Source organism: Simochromis diagramma, unplaced genomic scaffold (assembly GCF_900408965.1).
Source record: "Simochromis diagramma unplaced genomic scaffold, fSimDia1.1 OVJJ01000663.1, whole genome shotgun sequence".
NCBI classification, from domain to species: Eukaryota; Metazoa; Chordata; class Actinopteri; order Cichliformes; family Cichlidae; genus Simochromis; species Simochromis diagramma.
Window position 1 is genome coordinate 1,617,278 of NW_024387049.1, and position 24,585 is coordinate 1,641,862.

Here is a 24,585-nt window from a genome sequence, read left to right on the forward strand (position 1 = left end):
ACTGCACCCAAGGCATGCAGAGGAGCAGCTAAGAATGAGAAACTGAGACTGCAATTCATACAGACTTGCTAAAATTTGACAGTACAAGATTGGCAAAACGCCTGATCCTATGAGTCTCATTTTTGGACGTTCAGATGGTAGGGTCAGAATTTGGTGAAACAGCATGAAAGGACGGATCTAAACTTATCGATGATTCAGGCTGGTGGTGATGTATTAATGTGGGGTCCATTTTCTTGGCACATTTTGGGGTCCTTAGGACTTACTGAGCATCATTTAAATGCCACAGCCTGCCGGAGTATTGCTGCTGACTATGTCCATCCTATGATGATGGTACAGCAGAAGATGTACACGAAGCTCAAATCACCTCAAACTGGTTTCTTGAACTTGACAGTGAGTTCACTGTACTGAAGTGGCCTTCACAATCACCAGATCTCAATCCAACGGAGCATCTTTGGGATTTGGTGAGATTGCCATTATGCATGTGCAGCTGACAAATCTGCAGCAACTGTGTGATGCAATCACGTCAATATGGACCAAAGTCTCTGAGGAATGCTTCCAGCATCTTGTTCAATCTGTGCCATGAAGAATTACGACAGCTCTGAAAGGAAACGGGAATCCAGCCCATACAAGCAAGGCGTTCCTAATAAAGTGACCACGAGCATATATTTCGGACAGTCTCTTTTTAGAGCATTCATTATGTTGCAGTCACGTATACGTACATTAGTCTGCGTGGCCACACTAGCTGCTCTGTAAGTGAGAATTAGACCAAAAAGAAAATCCAAGTGTCTGTGTGAACGGGAACGTTTTGTTTAAGGTACCAGTGAGACAATGAAATATGATCCACAAAGTCCTGTGTGAGTAATACATTCATGCATTTTGAAGGGTAATGAGTGACGGCAGTTCATAAAGTTGTGATAGTTACAACTGTTTTATACTTTGTCATGTCACTTAGGAGGTAATCTGAAATACAGCATCCACGCTTTAAAGTTTAGGTGCCAAACAAAAGGCCCGGGGGCCAGAATTGGCCTGGCAAAGCAATCTAGTCCCATTTGAATGCAGTGTGTATTCACTCCACACTATCAGTTGTACACATGGATATACTCTCTATGTAATCTTACACTTTAAGAGTCATGGTGAAAGATTTCTTTCATTTACTGAAATACTGAGCAGTATTTCTTTATCGTGTAGAAAAAACCGAGACACACTGTTGAAATCGTACTTCTTTATCCTATATTAAGATGTCTTGAGAATTAAATGTATAATTCAACTTCTTTACACTGACAGAAAGAAGAGTTTCACTGGTCCGGCCCACTGAGATTAAAGTAGGCTGTATGTGGCCCGTCATGTAAAATGACTTCGACAACCCTGCTTTAAAATAACCATATTTGAAGTTTTGGATTTCACTAGAGCAGGGGTGTCAAACTCAAATACACAGTGGGCCAAAATTCAAAGCTGGAACAAAGTCGCGGGCTAACATTAATATTTATTGAAATATATTTATTCCTCCAGATATAAGAATGAATCTTTTCTTATGGACTCAAACACATTTTGCTGAAAAATTGAATATAGAACAAGCAAAGCTTAATACTAAACAATATATATATTAGCTGTATAATACCAGTAGGCCAGCTCTAATAGTAATTTGGTATGGCTTTGCGGGCCAAATGTAATTAGGCTGCGGGCCAAATTTGGCCCGCGGGCCAGAGTTTGACACCTATGCACTAGAGTATCTTTGCTTGATTTACAGTTTTTTCTTCAATTCTAATTCAAATACATACAATATATTTATTTTATATTCGCCTTCTCTGCAGCACCTTGGTTTATCATCTGTCTGAAAGAAGCCATTTTATTTCCGTGATCCTTTGAGGCTGTGGCGTTGCTTGTGTCTGACATGACTATATAAAGAAATGTGTCCCTAGCTGACATCAGGTTGAGACATGAGTAGAAAAAACAAACATGGAAACCGAGTCTGAGCTTCAGACTGCCCTAAAGACAACAGATTACTTTTATATACCCTGACCGCATTATTTGCACATTTGGCCACATCTGTCACACCGACCCTCTGCATGTGCTCCTTCACCACATCCATGGATCTTCTCTGTGGTCTTCCTCCTGTACCCGTGCCTCATCCATACTCAACATTCTTTCCAGTATATCCTCTCTCCCTCCTCTACACACGTCCAAACCATCTCAGCCTTCCTTCTCTGACTTTGTACCCAAACCCTCTCACAAACTCATTTCTAATCTTGTCCCGGTCCCTCGTAGCAAAAATCAGAACATCTTCAGCTCTGCCGCACCCAGTACAGCCTCCTGTCTTTTTGTCATTGCCAAAGTCTCCAAACCATGCACCACAGCAGGTCTCACTAGCACCTTGTAAACCAGCCTCCACCTCCACCCTGCCTGGACTCTCATCTTCACCTCTCTTGTGCACTGTCCATGGCTTAGGATTTCTGACCCCAGTTCTTTAAACTCATCTAATCTCACTACCTCCACTCTCGCTCTCATTCACACACATGTATTCTGCCTTGTTTCTACTGACTTTCATCCCTCCTTTCTTCAGTGCATACCTCCACCACTCCTCCACATGTTCCATACTCTCACTAGTCTACAGATCACGGTGTCGTCTGTGCACATCATAATGCGCAGATACTTGCACTTATTTGACTAAAAGATGAATCTCAGGCCCAGTGACACTATAAAAACCAAAGTCAGCAATCTAAGATGCTAATTATTACCAGGCATACTACTTACTGAGTTCACGAGATAAGTTAAGAATGTTGATAAGCCTTTTTAAAAGAGCTAATCTGATTTTGCAGATATTTTCTCCTAAAGCAGTTATTGGACAAATTTCAGTTCTCAACTCACGATGGTCCTTGAAATCATTAAAGTGATTATAATTAACCCAGAGAGCAATCCGCTGTTGTTTTTTCACTGCTAATATTCACTGTGTGGCACTGGATAAAGAGCGGGATCATCCAAGGATCCTTCCTGCAGGAACCATGAATTCATTCCGAGCCAAGGTGACGTGCTTATAGGATTGTTCCAATTTTGGTAAATGTAAAAGAATTTTATTTAAAACACACCGACAGCTTTTATCACAAATCTGTAACCCTAAAGAACAAAAGAGTGCCAATATCCCTACATCTTTTTATTCCTTTATATTTATATCATAATACGAATGTCTTACAATTTCCCCTCCTTTTACACAAAGGTATGACAGAGATAGCGATCAGTGGTCGGGGCGGTGCAATTATTCTTTTCAAATTCACGGTCACGATCTGTAACCATTGTTGGAAACTTGGGTGTCATTCTTTGATTACACCCTAAGGTTACATCTATGATTTTTCAATTTATTTTTTTTCCACATACTCCTCAAACTGTTCCTGTTATCCCCGCTTGACAAGACTGCTATTGTAAGACTAGGTAGCTGTAGGCAAATCTCAAAAAAATATACTTCATCCACCATGGCAAAGTGTTTTTTAACAGAGTATTCTTTCTCTTTTGCTGTTTTTAGTAAAGAAAAAAAAACTTGATGTCACCAGAGAAAGATTTAATACTGGTAAATATTTTTTTAACTACATCTGGCTGATTAGGGTACTTCAGTAATATTCTGTTTGGATGCTGGGTTCAAGCTTGAACCCGCTCAGTTGCAATGCAATTTAACGCTCAACTACAAATCGATGGCTTTTTGATGGTGACCGGCGCCGAATGATGGTCAACTATAAGTAGACGTTTTCTCGACGTTGTTGTCGTCACCTGGTCGACTACAAATAGATCAAATATCAATGACAAAAAAAACAACGGTAAATCAACATTATTTCAACGTCCCTATAGTAAGACCGTCGGTTTACCACAGTATTTCAATGTTGTTACAACAGTGGCATTTCAACCCTGATCATAACGACGGAGCGGATGAAAAATCAACATCAATTCAATGTCGTCTTGCTATCTGGGAGTACAATTGGTCAATGTTTCCATGTACACCCATACGGAAAAGAAATAGTAAAAACTTATATGTGATTACTCATGAAAGTGGCCACTTTCATGAGTAAATCATATAAGGCTTACATGATTTACTCATGAAAGTGGCCACTTTCTCATTACTTTCATACATTGTTTTAGTAAGTATCCAAAACATACAAGTTTCATTATATAATTTTTCAAGGGATCTTATATCTGTTTTCACACTTATATGCTTTTCATACAAGCTTCACACAAGACAGATACAAACTTTATAAGATTTATATATATCTTTTCCATATGGGCACACACACACACACACATTCCACTGTGCTTTTGTTTGAATGATATCTCAACAAGCAATTATGGACAAAAACCACGGCCTCTAAAAGCCGGCTATTTTTATCAAGAAAAGCCTTCCTACTTAGATGACAATGCAGTGCACTGGATACTTAATGGCACTGGAGGACGTAGTCTTTATCCACCATTCTGAGTCATATTCAACCCATTTCTGAGGGGGAAAAAAAATCCATCCTCCAACTCCTGAAGCCAGCCAGGGAGGACATGTGTGGTTACAGTTTTCTCAAAATTTGAATACAAAGTTTAACACATCTGCTCCATTTTAGCACCTCTCCACGGACGCATGCGTCGTCACTCTTTCAGTATCTGCTTCTATTGACGCTGCAATTCCCCATCACTTCATTTAACAGAAGCAGCATCGCAGACGAGACTCACTCATTTCCATTTATCGAAATCCCATTTCTATTCCATCTGCTAACTAGTCACCTGTGAAACTAGTTTTTAACCACGGTTTGAAAGTGCGCCGGCTCCGGCTGTCTACCCCATCGCCTTTATTAGTGTTTATTCCGGGCCATAAAAACCGCTGGAGGGGGACACACCGCTAGCGCAGGTCGTTACATTGTAAAACACCATGGCAGGGTGGCACACAACACTGCACGCTGAGAAGCTAAGGGTGTCAGGGAGGAATTAAAGAATAAATTTCCCCTTCCAATTAAAAGGCGCATTTGTGCAATGTGAGCAGAGGAAGGGAACATTATCAATGAGGGGAAGAAAACATACTGTTACAACTCAGGAGGCACAATTACTGAGGCTGGTGGTACACAATTAAATAGTGCTATTTAGACAGCACTACTCCCCACTAATAAACACAACGTATAGAGGAGACTACACAGATTTTGGATGTACCTCCAAAATCCCCACATCTGTGGAGGGAAACAGATGACTGAAATGTAAACACAACGAGCGGCAAAACGACTACATCAAAAGGAAAAGGAAGCGATCCCGTTAAACATTTGCATAAATAGGAAATTCTAAGAAATACAATTCACTATCTTGTGACCCAAAGATGGAATTGGCCCTCCCACGAAATAACAAAAGCAAGACTCTTGGAAAAAAAAGAGAGAACATCACAGGTTTTATTGAAGAAGGAGATGCAGTTTCTAAGAGTACGATCCAAATGAAATGTATGTAGGGCAAGCACCACACTACTCCCACACTGTATTAAAGCATGTTTGAGTCATCGGGCCTGTCTCTGCAACCCCTCAAATCATACTGTGTGGAGGGCGAGTGGAGCTCACTGGCATTGTTAAAAATGTACAGTATAAAGGCTTGAAGCTAGCAACAAGTCACAGAAGAAATGTGAGTCGCAGTCAATCTGCAGATGAGTCCTTTTTATTATGTGTCAACCCTTTCTGGCATTTCAGAACAGCTAAACATTGGATACTAGAATAAGTTCCTACCCCTTCCCTCATCTCTCCCAACCCTCACCCGGCTCTACGTTATGTTGTTTTCTATAACTATGCCTGATCTTTGTACTGGTGGTGCAACACGAGCACGTCGTCCTGGGAGATCCTGGTCCAGCCCTCGCTGTGGACGTGGTACAGGTTGACCTGCCCTCCGCTGTAGGCGTCGCGGTACGTGGCCTGGTAGATGGCGCGACGGCCAAGCTCGCAGGCCTCCTCCACCGTTAGGTCGTGTCTCACGCCGCTGTCCATCACACCATAGGCATACATGGAGCCTGACCCCACCGCAAACAAGTCGCCGCACACCCGGTTCCCCTCTGAGTCGACGTAGTACAATCCTGAAAAGCAAAAAAAAGGAACAGAAAGGACAACGGGCGGGTCAATAGGACAGGAAGGCAAAGAGGACAGGAAGGCAAAGAGGACAGAGAAACCGTGTAAAGGGAGTTGTATTTCTCTAGATGTTGCGCTTTGACAGGAAAACTGAGATGGTGTACATCTAACACCGCAGTGCTCCCACAAACAAACACACACACGCGATCTTGGAAACGCTCACGCACGTCATGTCCTCCAGAGAGAGAGAGAGAATATGAACAGCTGCAACCTCTCCAAGTGAAGTAAGGCTGGCAGATATGAACAGCTGCACCCTCTTCAAGTAAAACGAAGCCGGCCGCAGAACCTGCTGACAAGGCGGGGGCCACATCGCCGTCCGCCCAGGGGCCCTGCTCTGGATCTTATTGATCCACGCAAACAGGCCAAAAATTAACTATCGACCCACAACCTGAGCTTCGCAGGTAACAGCATCTCGCACCTCGCCAGGGAGGGCAAAGAACAACATCGCGCTCACATCCTGTAGACGTCAAACAAGTACAGCGCACTTCTTTCACACAAACACACACATTTCTTTAACCTTTACACACTTGAGCATCACATGGAGGCACAAGCTCTGCCTCCACCCCAAACATGTAATCTTATGTGCACCGCAGACTCACAATGCTCTGATGGACCTGTGAGGGACAGTTTGCTCCACACCACGCTTCGTGGACACATGCGAGACATTTTGTTCCGCGCTATGACACACTCGCTAGGCCTCATCCCGGAGTGACGTGGAACGGGTGACTAGCACCAGCCTGTGAGCTCGCCCACAGTCAGCCTGCAGATGGTAAAAAGACAGCCTGCGAAAAGGCATGTTTTTTCATACTGCTTTCACAAATTCAAACCTGTGAAAATGATGCACAGACAAACGCAGGAACACATGCATGGAAAATTACCTAATATCCACCGCTATCTCTCATCTCCCACATTAAAAAACACTTCAAAATGCCCTCACACTGCACACCCTCGCTTGCAGAGATTCGCAGCTAAACTAGTGACAGTCTATTAGGGATAGAGAGCCACTTGCTTTTTGGGGGGAGCTTACCATTGCTTTCAACTGGCAAATTGCAGCTTCCTCAGCCTGTCGTTAGCTTGCCATGATAATCATCCAGCGCCTGCCTATGCACGGGGGTAATTTGCCATTCCAAGACCTGCCTGTTCCTCTTGAAAACTGTGAGGGACTCGTTAAAAACATAATGGGCAGGCAGAGAGAGTTGTAAAGGCAGCCTCTTGTGTTGAGTAGCACAGTTGACGGAGGTGGATGAGGACTCTTTAGGAGGTCCAAGTATAGCAGCAGAGCGGCACCCAAAAGACACTTCCCACATCCATTAAAAAAAAAACCAAAAAAAACCCCTCACACCTGGGATCTTTGTAGCGCCCAATGCAATCACTTATCACTTAACAGTCTGAAACACATGCAGCCGATGAGGAGTGCTCAGAAAACCAAGGGGGAGGGGGGTGGAGGGGTGGAAGAGGGAGGTTAAAATTTGCAAGGCACACATCAGAGCGGAAGTGTCGTTTGGATGGTGGAGCTCTGCGGCCAGGAGAGGCTCCTTCTACTCCATCAATCAGCTGACAGGTGCTCGAAGAGCCTTTTTTTTTTTTTCTTTCTTTCTTTTTTTTTTTTTTTTTAAAAAACAGCAGCCAGTGCAGCTGGATGGAATGACAGTATTACAGTGTAAGTAAGGATGCATGGGTGGGTAGCCTCAAATAGGTCAGTGTCTGTCATCTGTCCTTCCCCCCCTAGAATTCATGACTGGCTCAGGAGTAAAAAGACAGCAGCAGTTGTACAGAGGAGAAAAAGCGATTACATCATTCCCTTGGGACCTGCTCGAAACCGACAGCCACATGGGTCTTCTTTGATGAGGACTCGTATCAAACATTGCTCGGCTTTGTCGCCATGACGCTACATTTCAGTGGATCACATATCAGCTCATTACAAAGCCTTGATGTCTTTAGAGAGAGCACTGGGGGGGTGCCACGCAAGGTACAATCACTTTTTCCTCTGTCAAAGCCAAAGCCGCTATCCAGCTATCAAGCATTAACCGTGCCCTGATTATGTGAGTGTCATAACATGTAATGTTATTACATTGAGCCATATTTGTCAAGCTCCTCAATGTCGCTTTTATTCAATTTAGTCTGCATGGAGCTTAAGACACTTCATCAGGGGAATAAGTGCCTGACATGATTGTAGCTGGTTAATGAGCTTCCCACCTAATCATGATTGATTTAATTTACATGACATTTACCTCTCCGTTCAATCACTGGCATTGTGGGAACCATGGCAAAGCCCGCATACATATTGAACTTATACAGGGATCATTATTTCCCCAATTGATTGCCCGGGATTTAACACGTGTCATTTGCGTTTGTTGGCATACCACCGGGCTGTCATTGTTCACAGAGACCTCTTGGCTTTCCATACAAAGCCACCATCGATCTCAGCACGTGTATGGCCATTATGCATACGACCCAGTTGTCCAGGGCTGAGACCCAATGTCCATCATCCCACCGTGCTCTCACTGGCCTGCAGTCCCAGCCTCATCGATTTCCCATTACTGTGTCACCGTGGCGGCCTCTTTAAGCACACCTTCTGTGATGTACAGCCTCACACTGTGTGGTATTCAAAAGCCACAGCTTAAGGTACTAAAACAGACAGAGCAAAAGAAAGGCTGCAGTGCCATCTAGTGGCTAACCCGGAGTAATGCATATGTTTGTTTTTTTCTTAAATAATTATCCACACAGCCCAGCTGTAGTATATTTCATTTAAATAATAAACAGCTAACCGCTCATGTCCAAACTCATGCTTAAAAAAATAATGAAGAATGAATGAATAATGAAGCCTCTTTGAAATTTGCCTGGGACTAAGGATCTTTGACAACACTGAGAAACAAAACTGATGCATGATTAAGCTGCCAAAATAATCTTTCACATAAAAACAGACCCATTAGCATATGTCAAGAGAGAAAAGCTGATGTGTGTTGAGTAGATTTAAGTGCATTACTCAAAAGCTGAATCACAAACGGCCACAAAGATAGATTATAAACATTTATATCCCATACAAGAATATTGAGGACTTTTTTTTGAGTAAGACAAAATCAGCATACATTCACCAGTTCACAATCCCCTCTTTTATATTTTTAAAGTTTAGCTGCTAACCACCTGAACTCTCCTGTTTTGACAGGAGGCTAATTTGGCTACACATTCAGCTCCATCTCCAGAAAGCCTCTTTCCCTGTATTCATACACACTTCAACTTGTGCTCCTTGTTCTGCTTCAGAGATCTACTCCAAGCTGGAAGGCCACTCTTAGGAGAACCAGCAGCAGGCAGACAAGTGTTGGACTCAGTCACTAAGTCCACATTTGGTTTCCAGGCCAGCTGTACTTTGCTGGATGTCGTTCTGCTGCTCTTTCTCCAAATTTACCATTTTCAAGAACAATTTTCACAGACTGCATAGTTTTTCATGAGGTCAACTTGATTCCAGATTGCCAGTTTTATCTCCCCATTAGGAGAGATAATGGAGCTCAGAAAGTAGAACAGGTCATCTACTACTTGGAAGGTTGGTAATTCAATCCCTGACTGCTCCAGTCTCCATGCCAAAGCATCTGTGGGCAAGACACTGAATCCCAAGCTGCTTCTGATATATTCATTGTAGACAGAATGTGTGTGAATGTTAGATAAAATATGTTTATTACTGTACCATTATAGGGTTTCTGTATTACTGTAAGGTCTTTACCTTACACTAGAAAGTGCCTCAAGGCGAATGTTGTTTTGATTTGACACTATACAAATTGTCCTACAATCAGTTCAAGGAAGCACTGGATATCTTGATACTGGTACAGTTTAAAGTAGTACAAATTCTATCTAGATCAGTTTATAACCAGACAAAATGACATGTCCATGTCAGATATAACTGTTTATGTTACCTGGTCCTCTCTTGTCCCAGCCACAGACCATGGTTCCCATACTAAGTCCCATGCCTTTGTACTGGTACACCATGTTAGCAAGCAACTTGGAGGCGGCTGCCACTGAGATGCGCTCCTTGTTGCGAAGCTCGTAGATGCGACACTGGCGGGCCAGCAGGCGCTCCCAGAAGCTACAGTCTGCAGCTCCTCCAGCCATAGTACCCAGTAGGTAGGGGTTGATCTCAATCACCTTCTTGACCGTCTGTGACGCGATGTAGGAGCCCGCTGTGGCTCGAGAGTCCACTGCAACGATAACTCCATGCTGGAACTGAGAGGGGAAACAGCAGTCAAAAAATGGGTCGGGTAGCCCACATTTCCACAAGTTCCTCACAAAACCATATGTTTAAAGTACTAGATATATAGACTGATATCAGTACATTGATTAAGAAAAGACACAAAGATGGCATTTACCGATGTCAGTGATCGATCGATCTGTTGGGTTAAACAGTTAAAATCAACTGGCACTGGCTCGCAGCCAAATTGTCATTTTAAACATTAGCAGTGGCCCAGAACTTTGCAATCAGTGCCCCTCTCTCTTAAACAGCTACACTACTTACCAGTGCATAATACATTTTAATGCCCTCCCCTACATCCACTGCTTTTAACAGAATAGAGTCACTTGCTCTAAATTTAAGTAAGAGATCGCTTGCAGCAGTTCTGCCTAAATGAGGCAAAAAAAAAAAAAAAAAAAAAAAGAGCTGCTGCTCTACAGCTGTCAGAGAGGTGCAATATACGGTTCGGCTCTAGCAGAAAGCTGCTGGATAAGAGGAAAGACTTTTGCTCTTCCTTCCAAAATCCTCTATCAGCGAACTGACAGTCACAGAAGCAAGTATAGTAGACAACAGATTTGGCCAGTCAGAGGGAGATGTCTGTGGGGGATGTTTTCATTAAGGGATTAAGGGATAAGGATGGCGTTATTTTTATCTTTTACTTGTATCAACAAATCCCCTGAAGAGACAAAAGCCATCAGCAGGGTTCTGTATTTACACTGCTCCACAGCGTTTGACAAACTGAGGGAGAAGACTACAATGGCTGTTTTCAATTGTGATGACAAATCAACAGAAAGGCTCTTTCATGCTGTTTTAAATGTTTTCAATCGGGGGTTTCTACGGCACAGAGGCAGAATGTATTTATGCATCGCCAATTGTACATGCCAGTTTATAAGCCTGTCAATGGAATCTTGGTGCTTTAACAAAGGATTGTTAATTACAAATAAATGTATCCTCAGAGACACTGCTTAAATCTTTACAGCACAAAAAAACAACAGCAAGCCTTAAACTTTCTAGAAATCAAGATTTATTTTTCCCCCTTTTAGATTTTCTACTTTGATGTACAACATCAAAAAGAACATTTCCACTTTCTAGAGGTTTCTTGGCTTCTTTTCGTGAGCATGCAAGTTTGTTTTTATTGTGCGCATCACAGTCACGACTAATCGAATACACGTCTTCTTCCATCAAAACTTCATGTGTGTTTTAACAATAACATTTAGAAAAGCAGGTATGGAGAACTCACAGTTGAAAAGAAGACTCACAGAAAGTGTGACTTTAATTCATTCAACACATTATACATGTATACATCTGAATACAATTAACAGGAATCTTATTAAAGGGCCCTTGTGCTTTTCTCCTTCCTACTGCAACGTCACTGAACATAGTAATGACATAATAATGAAAGATCATCACATTTTAACCTCTAACATGATGTGATGTAAAGCTATATGGACTTGCAAATTTCATTCATGTATGCATTTATATGTATTTAATTAATATTGACGGAAATGTGTTGCAAATTGTGTTAACAAAAAGGTAGCAATGATGTAATATTCTTTTGATAGTAAATTGTTTTTGATTAATACATAGTTGGCCAGTATCAATTACAATTTTTTTTTTCCAAGACAGGTCAACTACATTTTTATTTTACTATATTTCTCGATATGTGCACGTTCCTCGGAGCAAAATATACAAAACGATACTCGAGATAAGTGAGAAATGGTCTCTCCGTGTACTTTCCCCAACACCTGGGGCTGCTTCTGTTGTTTACAACACGCTACACAGTGTCTAAAAGTTGGGGTTCAAGTTGAAGAGGTGGTAGGCGATTAGTTTGTGAGGAACTCACTATTTTCATCCATTTTGCCTTTTCAGTATATAACTGAACATATTTCAAGTATATAAAAGGCACGAGTTTCTTTTAAAACCCTTAAAACTGTATACTATCAGCCAAAATACCCTGTGTCGGTTAGGCTCTCCTATGGATAAAATACATTTACATACTCAGCACAAATCACTTTGGAAATAACACACGTTTAGGTAGCTCTTTTAAGTTGTAACCATCAAAAAGTGTGTACTTGCTGCACTTTTTACGGAAGAACACGTCAGATTTCCTACTATATAAATTCACGTGACTATGTTATTAAAACACCCACATTTTTGCTTTTAAATTGACTGAGAAACGTCAACGTAAGCCTACGTAATTCACGATTTGTCTTAATACTATACATAGTAAACATATTAGAGAGATTACTTGTTTACGTTTACTAAGTGCACATCACCTATCTCATGTACCATGCACATCTGTCATGAGAAAGCGATTTGTAGCCACGCTAGCATGCTAACATCAGAGACAATTTATACCGGAAACCCTAGCGTATGATATGTAAAGTCAAAATTTATCAAACGTCTAGTTTAGACAGGTATACAACTGCTACTGGGGTTTCTTATACCATATAGCTACAATAACTGGACCGTTAACTTACTTTGAATGCTAAGGTGGTGGTTCCATGCAGAAACTCTATTTTCCTTTCGACGCCATCATCGTCTCCGACACACAGCGGGTTTTTAACGGAAAAACTGAGGCTGTCCTCGGGCGTGCCTTCTAACCCCAGACCTCTTGGTCCGGGTCCACCACCAAAAGCAAAGGACTGGCTACTATCAAACGAAAAATCCGCAGAATCACCGCTCAACACACTAGCAAGGGCCATCTTTGAAAATGTATGATGAACAAGCAACATCCGCCGCGGTAGTTTTTTTTATTCTGCCACGGTAACATAATCAAACAGCGCCCCCTGTGTCTGTGGCGGTGTATTGGTTAAAAAAAGTGTGAGGTAAAGGAAATACCTTTTATTCCACAGCTATTATTATTATCATTATTATTATTATCCATCCATCCATTCACTTCCGCTTATCCTTTTCAGTGTCGCGGGGGGCGCTGGAGCCTATCCCAGCTGTCATAGGGCAAGAGGCGGGGTACACCCTGGACAGGCCGCCAGTCTGTCGCAGGGCTAACACACAGAGACAGACAACCATTTGCGCTCACATTCACTCCCACATTCACACCTATGGGCAATTTGGATTAATCAATTAACCTATCCCCACAAACTGCATGTCTTTGGACAGTGGGAGGAAGCTGGAGTGCCTGGAGGGAACCCACGCAAACACAGGGAGAACATGCAAACTCCACACAGAAAGACCCCGGGAGACCCCAGAAAGATGGTGGAATCGAACTCAGGACCTTCTTGCTGTACGGCAACAGCGCTAACCTTAAGCCACTGTGCTTGCCTATTAGTAGCTTAGGAGGTAGAGCAGGTCACCCACTGATCAGAAGGTTGGTGGTTTGTTCCCAGGCTCCTCCAGTCTGCATGTCAAGAATCCTTGGGCAAGATACTAACCTCAAGTTACTCTCCGATCCATCCATCAGAGTGTAAATGTGTGTGATTATTATTATTAAATTTACTTTTCAATGATAAATATAACATCATAATTTCCTCCCACACATAAATGCTTTTGATTATTGAGTATTATTTGAGTTTGTCATTCTTTTTCTTTCCCTTCTTTTCTTTATCTCTGTAATATTCTTCTTTCAAGTCCTCTCTCTTTCTCTGGCTCCATCCTTGTGCTGTGATGTGGAAAAGGTCCACATTGTTCCCCGAGTAGGCATCCCTGTGAGTGGCCCTGAACACTGCTTCTCTTGCCAATGAGATGGCTTCTCCTTTACTCAGGCTCCACCTCAGCTCTCTGTCCAAGACTCCATAAGCATAAGGTGAGCCTGAGCCCACAGAGAAGACATCTCCCTGCAGTCGGGCTCCGTCACTGCACACATATATAAGCTTTGGACCGCTGTTTGGAGAAGTTGTTGCAGTAATGTTTTGGTTACTAAAAACAGCCAAGGAGCTATCATCAGTCATCCAGGGTGAGTCTTCCAAACTTGTTGCACAGTCAGCGGCACCCTCTTGCTTATCCCAACCACACAGTGTAAGAGCAACACACATTTCAGTACCTTTAAAAGGATGGAGCATAGATGAAAGGAGCTTAGCTGTGGCACGTATTGAAAGGCGATGTCCATGCCGTAACTGGTACAGTCTGATCTCTCTAATCAGAATTCTCTCCCACAGCATGCAATCTGCACCACTACCAGAAGATGTGACCACTAGGTGAGAGTGAATAGGGGTGATCTTATGAACAGCCGGACAGGCAACAAGCCCCCCGGCACTGGCACGTGTGTCTGCTGCTGCTATTACCCCACCTTGGAAGATGAAACCCAGGGTTGTTGTTCCATGAGCCAAACGGAAAGGCCTCTGGACTGTCATTGAATTTTTGGGTGGGCAGAAGGATGACAACGGTCTGTTGATGAAAGAGGAGGAATGTGGAAGAGGTGGTATAAAAAAATGCAGTGGAACTCCACAGTTGTTTTCAGATGTTTCCAGTCTTGAGCATCTTAGGTTGTAACAGTCACTCGTAGGAAATGGAATTGCTGCGTCCCCCAGAGATGAAAAAGAAAACCATTTATGTTGCACTGGCCTTTCTTTGAAGCTGCAAACATCTTCCAAAGCCATGATGGTGTAGACACAGATACTTGATCACAAAATCAGAACATCTTTTCTGTTGAAAAGTAAACAAAAGTTGTTCTCAAACACAGTCTATCCACTGAAAAGCTGATCAAACACAATCTTAAGTGTCAAAGAAACAGATCTGGTTTGTAGAGGGCGGATGCTGCTACTCTTTCTCATCTGCTTCTGAGTTCTTGCGCTTTTATAGCTCGTGCAGGTGTGACAGCGGGTAGAAATACACACACATATACACACGCCGTGTTCCATATCCAAAACCATTTATGGTTTATGTAAGTGATATTTTAGCCTACATGCTGTGAACCTGATATCCGCAGAAGCCACTTTCTGCAAGTCCTACAAGTGGAGTTCAGTAAGGACAAGCAAAGCAAGCGGTGCTGCCTAGTTGAATCTATAAATAGAAATCAATCAAAACTTACCAAAGTGAAAGTGATCTTTTGCCTTTCATCTCAAACAGCATTCTGTCATAAAACTTTGTTGCTTGTTTTCATCCATCTTTTACAACACTGTCATCGGTAGGCTGCAACTGGCTATTGTACTTTCCACAAAGCACGCCTGCCTGTAGCCCTGAAACTGTAAGGTGTTCCGGGTTCACATATCGTTGTTCAATAGCATTAAGTGCCTGTCATTTTTTTGTGGTGTTAGGAAACAAGAAAAAGGATGATGCAGCAGTGGTAGGGGGAGTAAAGTTAGGCAAAAATCTCAATTTGACCAAAAAATGACTTAGGCACTTATGCTATGAAGCTAACGATATGTCAGTGTCAGAGACCTGCACCGTTTTCTCGTTGAGTTCGCATGTGAAAACACAACCAGAATTGGCAAATAGAGGAGCTTCTGTGATATATCATCATAACAGACAAGTTTTTGTCCGACTGACCACCTTGGCCAGCAGCAACTACAGACATACTTTTAAAGAATATCACAAATTACTGATGATTAAATAAAGCATGCCATTTAAAAATGATCTGAGGATAAAACATCTTCAGCAGTAATGTTATTTCACATAACACTGAATTTTCTGCTGAAAAAATATTTTTTAATTTTAGTTATTTATGAACAAATTGCCAAATAAACCAATTTTATGAGTAGGGAAGTGTTTTTGTGGTGTTTTATTGCTTCTTAATAAGTGGGTCTAAAAAAGTCTCTATCTAAATAATTTCTGGTCAATGTTTGTTTAACTATACAATAGTTAACAATGTGTGCAGAAGCAAGACGTCCATGTACTGTAGAGTGCAGCGAGCTGCGGGAGGCTGTCAGCACATTTAAAAGAGTAACAGACAGGCAGCACAAAACAATACGTTTTCATCTGTATATTAAAAAAATAAAATAACATAGCATAAAATTAAATATAATAAAAAATAAAAAATTGTCCCCATTATCAGCTAGTAGTAAATAATTTTTTGTATTTGTACAGTGGAGGAAAGGCTTGCCGGGTTTTTATTTCTCAAATCTGGTTTCTGGTTTTTATTTTCTCTATCAAAGTACAGCAAGCTGTTCGTCTTGGAAAAAGAAGTCGCCGTGAAACATCAAATGGCAACGTTTAAACAACGCTCGGTACACAATTATCGCGACAATGTACGCGATATGCAACTTGTGCACTCATTAGCCATCTTGGTTCTGTCTCACGTTTGTTAGCCAGCAAGCATTGCAATCCTTAGGAGCCAAGATGGCGCCAGTTTCTTCTAAAGGCAGAGCAATGTGAAAGTCCGAGAAATCAATTCATTCAGTCGGCTAAAGTCATGGCGTCTGCCAGCACAGGGAGCAGGGTGTCCTGCGGGAGAGATTTGAATTGTGTGCCAGAGATAGCCGACACGTTAGCCGCGGTCGCCAAACTTGGGTAAGATGGTTTTTCGATTCTACATGTAATTTTTGTTTAGCTGAAATGAGCTTATGAGCAGAACGCGCTGCTTTGCTAGCACGTTCTCAGTGCGTGATGGTTGCTAAGCTAGCCGGTGAATTACCAGCACGTGCCCGAATCACAATGATGCTTGACACTGTAGTGAAGTGTGCAGTACACAGGCTCTGCCTACTCCCATAGTATATTTGAGGTGTGTGGAGGATTACTTAGAAAACAGGTTTGTGCTTTACTTCGTGTTGATATTATAAATATTTTGAATGTTAACTGAAGTGCTTCCCTCCTCTTGTATCCAGGTTCGACTTCCTGTGCATGCCTCTCTTCCACCCGAGGTTCAGGAGGGAATATGAGCTGGAGCCCGCTAAATCCCGACCTGGAGCCCAGACCCGGTCGGACCTGCTGTTATGTGGCAGAGGTCAGTTTTCCTGCCCCTTTGTCTTCTGCAGTTTGAGGCATTACTGGCCATTAAATCATCAGTCCCCCTAAAGTGAGAGGAAACACCAAGTGTGTTATACTGTGCAGGGTATTTTTGAGCATGGTGGGGTCTACTGGTGCCCTTTATTTATTGGGGGGGGGTCAAGGTCACTTTAAATTCTGTTTAATATTAAATAAATTTAAGCATAGTCCGTTTTTACAGTCCTAAAAGTGGAAAATTAACTTATTAGGTCTGTTAAACCAAAAACACTGCAACCTTTGCAATTCTCAGTAAATAACTTTTTATTCATATAACATAAATCTATCAAAGTTTGACAACATACGTTTGTGTAAGTGTGTCATGGCATAAATGAGATTTTAGAAAGATTCAGGAAGGAACTGCTGATGTTCATCGGGATGGAAAGGGTTACAGAATCTGAACAACGTGTTGTTCATAGCAGGGCACCAAAAAGAGAGCTACTACTCTGCAAAAAGAATACTGAGCATTTGAACAATCTTATGTGGGCTTCTGAGACCAAAATAGAACTTGCTAGTTTAAGTTTAAAAGACTGTTTGGAGTAAGGAAAACACCGCATTAAAGCATAAATGCGTGGTGGTATTATCATGGTCAGGGCCTGTTTTGCTGCATCTGAAGCAGGGGAGTTAATGGAGCAATGAAGTCTTTATGTCAGGACATCTGTCTGCAAACTAAATTTCATCAGAAAGTAGGTAGGTTGTGCTGAAAGACCAATCCTAAAAATACCATTTGTTCTGCTAAAGCCCAGCCTAAGAAGGAAAGTAGATGTTAAGACACTAATTCTAATCATTTTCATGTTTTGTATTAAATACTCATCATCAGAATAATGTGATTTTAGCATAAAGGTAAAGTGGTTAGGTGTTCGATGCTTTCTCTAAACCGTCCTTTTGTTCTGTCTAGATTGGAATACTCTAATCGTTGGGAAGCTCTCTCCATGGATCGATGCAGATTCAGAAATCGAGACAGAACGCAGAAACTCAGAGGCTGTAAGTTCTTTGAGTTTGATGGTGCTTGTGAGGGTTCTTTGATCTTGAGATATGAGTGAGGTTATCATGTCATCTTTTTAATGCTTATCTTATCTGTTTTCCCATGTTCCTCTCCAGGCTCTTGCCCAGGAGCTAAACTTCTCCGCTTACCTGGGCCTGCCTGTCTTCATGATCCCTCTGAAGGGCCTCAGTAATGCCAATCTAGCCCGAGTGCTGCTAAATCACATCCACACTGGACATCACACCTCAAATGTAAGACGCAGCACATCAGGAATCAACAAGCACACAAAGACTGTGTTAAGATGTCAGAAAAGTCAAGACAGTGAAAGTCCTCATTTAACCGCTGCTGTCCTCTTTGTTGATTAGTTCTGGATACGCGTCCCACTGATGGCGTCAGAGGACATGCGGGAAGATCTGACTGAGAATGAACCGATCTCTTGTACTGATGACACAAGCGTTGATGAGAAGACTTGGAGCTGGTTAGTTTCATGCCACAGCACTTCCTGAGCAACTGAGTGCCGTCTGCATGCTGAAACGGTTACTATTGATTTCTTTTAAAACACTGTCTTTCTTTGTTTACTTACCTCATTTTTTTTTTTTTTTTCATAGGTGGAACTCATTCAGAACCCTTTGTGACTACAACAAGAGGATCTGTCTTGGTGAGAGAACACACTGTGAAGCGGCAACCTGGGGCAAACTTCGGGCATTGAGAAATAATTATGCTCCTGTCTGTTACTGAGATTGTGCTTCGTTTGTATTCCTAAAGCGGTTGAAATTGGACCAGATATGCCATCAGACACTGTGATTGATAAATGGCTCGGAGAACCTATCAAAGCAGCCATCCTCCCCACCAGCATCTTCCTCACCAATAAGAAGGGCTTCCCTGTTTTGTCGAAAGCCCATCAGAGAATAATCTTTCGACTCTTCAAGGTATAAAATAACATTCATAGATTATTTGATTTTAACAGAACTCAATCTGCAATCAAATACAAAAAGGTTGGGGGTTTTTTTTGTTTTGTTTTTTTTGTCTACTTTTGAAAAAAAAAAATCGTTAAATTAAAATGATCTCCTTTTTTAGTTGGAGGCCCAGTTCATCTTCACAGGCACCAGTCGGCACACTGACAAGGACTTCCGATCCTACCTGCAGTACCTGGAGTACCTCAACCAGAACAGGCCTGCACCCAATGCCTACGAGCTCTTTGCTAAGGGTTATGAAGACTACCTGCAGTCACCTCTACAGGTGAGGAAGTACCCTTTCATGCTCACGTTTGTATGCCTCTGTGCAACCTGAAGCCATAGCTAGATGTATAGTTATGTCTGGTTGGATCACTGAAGGAACATCAGATTAGATTTTGATGGTCAAATGCAATGACCTTGCAAACTATAAATTTTAAGTCAAGAATTAATCTGTTAATTGTGACATATTGTACACATGTCTAATAATATAAAGTAATGAAGTGATGACATACTCAAAAGTCACTCTCGAGAGATATGAATGGAAACTGCAGTTTCACTGTTTGGTAGAATTGTAAAACTGAGGGTGTTTTGTTTTTTCCTCCTAATCAGGACCTTTTAACGTCATGTTTTGCTTTCTTTGTTTAGCCTCTGATGGACAACTTGGAGTCTCAGACATACGAAGTGTTCGAGAAGGATCCTATTAAGTATTCACAGTACCAACAAGTAAGACAGTCAGACATTTTTTTTTTGGTATGAGGAGGCATGGCACAGATGTTACAGAGAGGTCTTTGCTTGTCCAGTAGACATACAAATGCAGTAAAATTGTTTCCCCTACACAGACTTTACTTGGGCAGACTGTTCAGATATGCAAGTGCATTTGTTTTTATGCATCACAGAGAACACTGATTAATTTTATTAGTGGACAATCCCTTTGCGCTTATTTTGAAAATTCAGTTCCTGGCTCATGTTTCCTTAGTGGATGGTATCAGTTTGCAATATTGGTCAGTTGCTTTTTACCTATGAGCTTGTAATTATTATCCATCTGTCCATTTTCTTGGAAAGCCCTGATCCAGCCAGTGGACTTGGACCCAGAACATTCTTACTGTGAAGCAACTGTGTTCACCACCGCACCACACTGTTGCCCATAATCATTATCATTTCCATTGGCCTCTGTTCAGCCTGAATGTGAAGATACGCCTAGATATTTGTCTGTGTATGTAGAGCTTATCCACACAAAACAGACTGTCACTCATGTAGCATTTGAAAAACACTGACATTTAGGTGTTTGGTGTTAACAAAGGGGTTTAAATGGTCTGTAAGAGTTTGAGGCAAAATGTATTTAACACCATTTTGTTTTTGGTCTTTTCTTTGTGTGTGCAGGCTGTATATAAATGTTTGCTAGACAGAGTTCCAGAGGAGCAGAAGGACACTAATGTTCAGTAAGTATCTATATCTAAAATTATTGTATAAAGAGTCACAAATGAGGATTGTGGAGTAGGAACTGTATTCAGATATTGATTAATACCTCAATATCATGGCAGTCTATAATATACTCCTATAAGTCTCACTGGAAGTAGAGCAGGATAACACACACTGACTGTTTAAACTTCAGTGGTAACCACCAGGGTAGCAGCCTTGTCTAAAATAATGATGTGTTTTTTCCACAGGGTGTTGATGGTGTTGGGAGCAGGTAGGGGTCCTCTGGTCAATGCATCCCTGCGTGCTGCCAGGCAGGCAGACAGGAGACTGAGGGTGTATGCTGTGGAGAAAAACCCCAATGCTGTAGTGACGTGAGTAAAATAATGCTTTCAAATGTTCCATGTTTCACAGCGTACAAGCAAAAATATTATCGCATGCAACAGATCAATTGCGCTACCTGAATGAGTCTATAGATTGGATAAAAGACAAAACAAATTTCCCACGTGTGGGACTAATAAAGGTTATCTTATCTTAAAGCTTGGCCTTTGATTTTGTCTGAATTTATAGTGAGTCAGGAGGGGATTGAAGTGAAGCCTGAAACTTTCAACGCTTATTTTATTGATGTGTGTTCTCTAGGCTAGAGAATTGGCGCTTTGAGGAGTGGGGGGATCAGGTGACGGTGGTGTCATGTGACATGCGGGAGTGGGCCGCACCAGAGAAAGCTGACATCATTGTCAGCGAGCTGCTCGGATCATTTGGCGACAATGAACTCTCCCCAGAGTGCTTAGATGGAGCACAGCATTTTCTCAAAGGTATTTCAGGATTTTAATGAAGACTTAATTACACATGTAGATACTGCAGAGTCATCAGAGGTCATTTTTCCACACCAAGCCATATTGAAAGCGTCACCTTTTAATGCTTCCTGACTCTAATTACTTTCATTTTCCCCTTTGTTTATATCATCTCACCTTCAGATGATGGAGTGAGCATTCCCTGCTCGTACACGTCCTACTTGGCTCCTCTGTCGTCCTCTAAGCTTTACAACGAAGTACGAGGGTGCCGCGAACGAGACAAGGATCCAGAGTCCCATTTTGAGACGCCCTATGTTGTGCGCCTTCATAACTTCCACCAGTTGGCTGATCCCAAACCCTGCTTCACCTTCACACACCCCTCAACAGGTAGATGGAATCGCTTAAAATCCCTCTAATAAGCTTGTAGAGCATGTGCTCACCACCTCTCCCTCCGTCTGTTTCAGATATGAACAATAACCGGTATCAGTGCCTCAGATTCACAGTGGGTTGTAATTCTGTGCTCCATGGCTTTGCTGGCTACTTTGAGACCACTCTCTACAAAGATGTCACACTCAGTAAGTCAGCAGATCCATTTTCCTTTGACCTATTTTGTTTTTTATTCATCAGGTTTTTTTACGAGTTCCCCAGTTTTAGAATCTGTCATCATCCTTGCAATTTGGGCTGGATGGTAAAACCATGAAGGTTATCACAGCAAAATAACTTTTCCTCAACAGAGTAATGTAAAGTTAGTAGATTCATTCCAGCCATGTGTCGATAAATGCCTGAAAATGGCATGAAAAACCAAACGGAATGGTGCTACGCCAAACCAATCATAGGTTGATGTACACAGTTGGAAATGTTAATGTTTGGGCTACCGCAGACATAAACGCCAGTATGTTAGCAGTGTGACAAAGATGAAAGAGAAAATAAAAACTGATAACGTGACAGCATTACCAAACATGCCCCCCAAACACACACAGCCCAAGGCTCAAAAGGCGAGGACATTGTTGGAAAGAGAGGTCAATGAATGCAACAGACAGCTTCATATAAAAGACACGATGTCATCAAGCAGAGTTAAATTAGAGAATTAAAATTTTTGTTTGTTCTGTATACCTATGTTATTTATTTTACATGAGCTTGAAATAAAATTAGAAAATAAATTATATTTAAATCAAAATTGACCTCATATCTTCAGTTAGGAATGGAAAGAAACATTTAAGCTAATAACTAATGCTTCATTTTATATTGTGAAATATATCGATCGACTGAAAACTGGTAAAAACAATTATTATAAGATTTTTCTTTCCCTCCATGTAGCACAGCCCTACTTTTAGCACTCAGTCTTTGCACGTTCATATAAAAAAATCATGACCTAGTTGCTTCAAATGAATGCAGAAGTTAGGACCTGTTTTCTGTCAGTCTACATCCAGCAACAGAATCAAGAGTGCAGCTTGTTACCATTACAGCCCAGCAGGGCTTCATTAATGTTTCAGAATGATGCCGTTGGTGGGTGTAGTTGTGCAGAAAGCAAATAGTTCTTCCATGAAAATGTTCACATTTTTGTTTTGGAGCGTTTCGATCATGATTTCTGAAAAATCAGGTGCTTTGAGCATCGCTAGCTACTTCCATCGTGTTTTTAAAAAAAAAAAAAAAAGAAGAAGGAAAAAAAAGGCAGGTGTAATGTCTCTACAATCTACAGTCCAGAATACTAGAAGTATTTTCTTCTTCCTTTTGGTTGAACTGTCATTTAAAGTCTTCTTTGTTGGCAGGTATAAAACCAGAAACACACTCACCCGGAATGTTCTCATGGTTCCCCATCCTCTTCCCCCTTAAAGTAAGTTCCTTAGTCGGTACCGAGTTAAATGCTAAAGTTGAAAAATGAGAGTGAATAGATAAGTCACCGTGCTCCTTCTTGCCAACAGCAACCCATCTCCATATCCCAGGACGATGATGTCACAGTGCGATTCTGGCGCTGCAACAACGGGAAGAAGGTTTGGTATGAATGGGCTGTGACGGAGCCCTCCTGCTCTGCCATTCACAACCCCGCAGGCCGTTCCTACACCATCGGCCTGTGAAGAAGACGCGTCGGCACAAGTTGGCAGACTCCTGTGTTTCTGTCAGACTCTGTGGCAGTGGAAGAACGGGTGTCGTGACACTCTTTACACGGTTAAAAACCTGGACTTGTGCGAGCCCTTGAAAGTCCGCGGTGGTGGGCACTTTGCAGTTTAGGAAGAATGGATCGGATAAACCAAATTTGAACCTTTTCTTGTTTTTAAATCTCGTGCCACATTCACCACTCTCACCTGAACCCAAAGTGTACTGTTGCTGTGAGACTGGCTCATTCAGATTAGGTCAAATGTTAACACCGCGTCGTCATGCTATCCTTTTTTACTTGTCCTTATTGTTCTGAACTACAGTTCAACACAGCGATTTACACTCAATCCTGGACTTATGCCTTATCAAACACACATTCCATACACAATATTTGCATATTTAAACCCTTCTGCTCAACATGAGAAGATAAGAAGGAGGAACTGCTTTTCAGGTTGCATACCATGACATTTGGGGCTGTTTGTTCATACCTTTGTTTTGTTCGAACCGTGTCAATAAAGACCACACTGTAGTGTTCTCTACATACCGTGCCCTTTTTGTTTGAAGCTTGAATGTTTTTGAGTCACATGTTAAATTGTTAAAATGATAGATTTTAGATTTTTTTTTTTTTTTTTTTTTAAAAGGCAGTTTAAGCACCGTTCCTGTATTTTAATCTGTTGAAATTAAATGATGATCTGATCTGCAAGGAGGTGATTTTTCCTGTAGATGTCACCCTTTCTTGACCTTGACCCTAAGCAATCCATGATTCTTTATACAAATGAAGGTACAAGTGCACTGTTTCAATTCATTTTCCCCTAACAAGAAATTCTCTCAAGTCCTCACGGTTGTAGTGCTGGGGTCAGGCTAGTTGTTGTTAGATGTTTGGAGAGATACACTTGCAACAGTTAATCACTTCACCTCCAACACTTTTACTGATGAAGGGAAAACAGCTGAGTCAGGCTGCACAGACTTAAAAAAAAAACATTTTAAAGACTGGTGTTACACCTTATGTGTCTGAAAAGTATAGTTACTCATAACATTTCCATGGGCTCCAGCAGTCCTGCACAACTATAGTAGTTATTATAAGTGAAATGCAAAACATAACTCAGCTGGAGTTTTCAGTGTCGCCGTGACA

General features: G+C 41.7%; 3 protein-coding genes across 3 annotated transcripts; 1 reads left to right on the forward strand and 2 right to left on the reverse strand.

The window, feature by feature from the left end:
* Positions 1-5,375: 5,375 nt before the first annotated feature.
* psmb5 (proteasome 20S subunit beta 5) lies at positions 5,376-13,069 on the reverse strand. The gene is made up of 3 exons (XM_040044935.1): positions 12,813-13,069; positions 10,022-10,328; positions 5,376-6,061 (listed from the first exon to the last, which is right to left on the reverse strand). Exons 1-3 carry the CDS (start codon positions 13,065-13,067, stop codon positions 5,778-5,780), a joined length of 846 nt encoding a protein of 281 aa, XP_039900869.1. The 5' UTR covers positions 13,068-13,069; the 3' UTR covers positions 5,376-5,777.
* A 784-nt stretch (positions 13,070-13,853) lies between these two features.
* psmb11a (proteasome 20S subunit beta 11a) lies at positions 13,854-14,942 on the reverse strand. Its single transcript, XM_040044911.1, has one exon. The coding sequence runs from the start codon at positions 14,886-14,888 to the stop codon at positions 13,854-13,856; it is 1,035 nt and encodes a 344-aa protein (XP_039900845.1). The 5' UTR covers positions 14,889-14,942.
* A 1,562-nt stretch (positions 14,943-16,504) lies between these two features.
* Positions 16,505-24,001, forward strand: prmt5 (protein arginine methyltransferase 5). The gene is made up of 16 exons (XM_040044938.1): positions 16,505-16,737; positions 17,052-17,170; positions 18,107-18,192; positions 18,310-18,444; positions 18,559-18,671; positions 18,802-18,851; positions 18,959-19,122; positions 19,271-19,432; positions 19,795-19,872; positions 20,530-20,588; positions 20,817-20,939; positions 21,205-21,380; positions 21,543-21,746; positions 21,824-21,934; positions 23,129-23,193; positions 23,282-24,001. The coding sequence occupies exons 1-16, from the start codon at positions 16,640-16,642 to the stop codon at positions 23,432-23,434; spliced, it is 1,896 nt and encodes a 631-aa protein (XP_039900872.1). The 5' UTR covers positions 16,505-16,639; the 3' UTR covers positions 23,435-24,001.
* Positions 24,002-24,585: the final 584 nt, after the last annotated feature.

Excerpts from the sequence above, each read along its gene's own strand:
- psmb5 (XM_040044935.1), bottom strand. The coding sequence starts at position 13,067 with ATGTTGCTTGTTCATCATACATTTTCAAAGATGGCCCTTGCTAGTGTG. Across the intron at positions 10,329-12,812 it reads CCACCACCTTAGCATTCAAA|TTCCAGCATGGAGTTATCGT; the intron begins GTAAGTTAACGG and ends TTCCCCTCTCAG. Across the intron at positions 6,062-10,021 it reads CTGGGACAAGAGAGGACCAG|GATTGTACTACGTCGACTCA; the intron begins GTAACATAAACA and ends TTTGCTTTTCAG.
- psmb11a (XM_040044911.1), bottom strand. The coding sequence starts at position 14,888 with ATGGCTTTGGAAGATGTTTGCAGCTTCAAAGAAAGGCCAGTGCAACAT.
- prmt5 (XM_040044938.1), top strand. The coding sequence starts at position 16,640 with ATGGCGTCTGCCAGCACAGGGAGCAGGGTGTCCTGCGGGAGAGATTTG. Across the intron at positions 17,171-18,106 it reads CCTGCTGTTATGTGGCAGAG|ATTGGAATACTCTAATCGTT; the intron begins GTCAGTTTTCCT and ends TGTTCTGTCTAG. Across the intron at positions 21,747-21,823 it reads CTTCACACACCCCTCAACAG|ATATGAACAATAACCGGTAT; the intron begins GTAGATGGAATC and ends CGTCTGTTTCAG.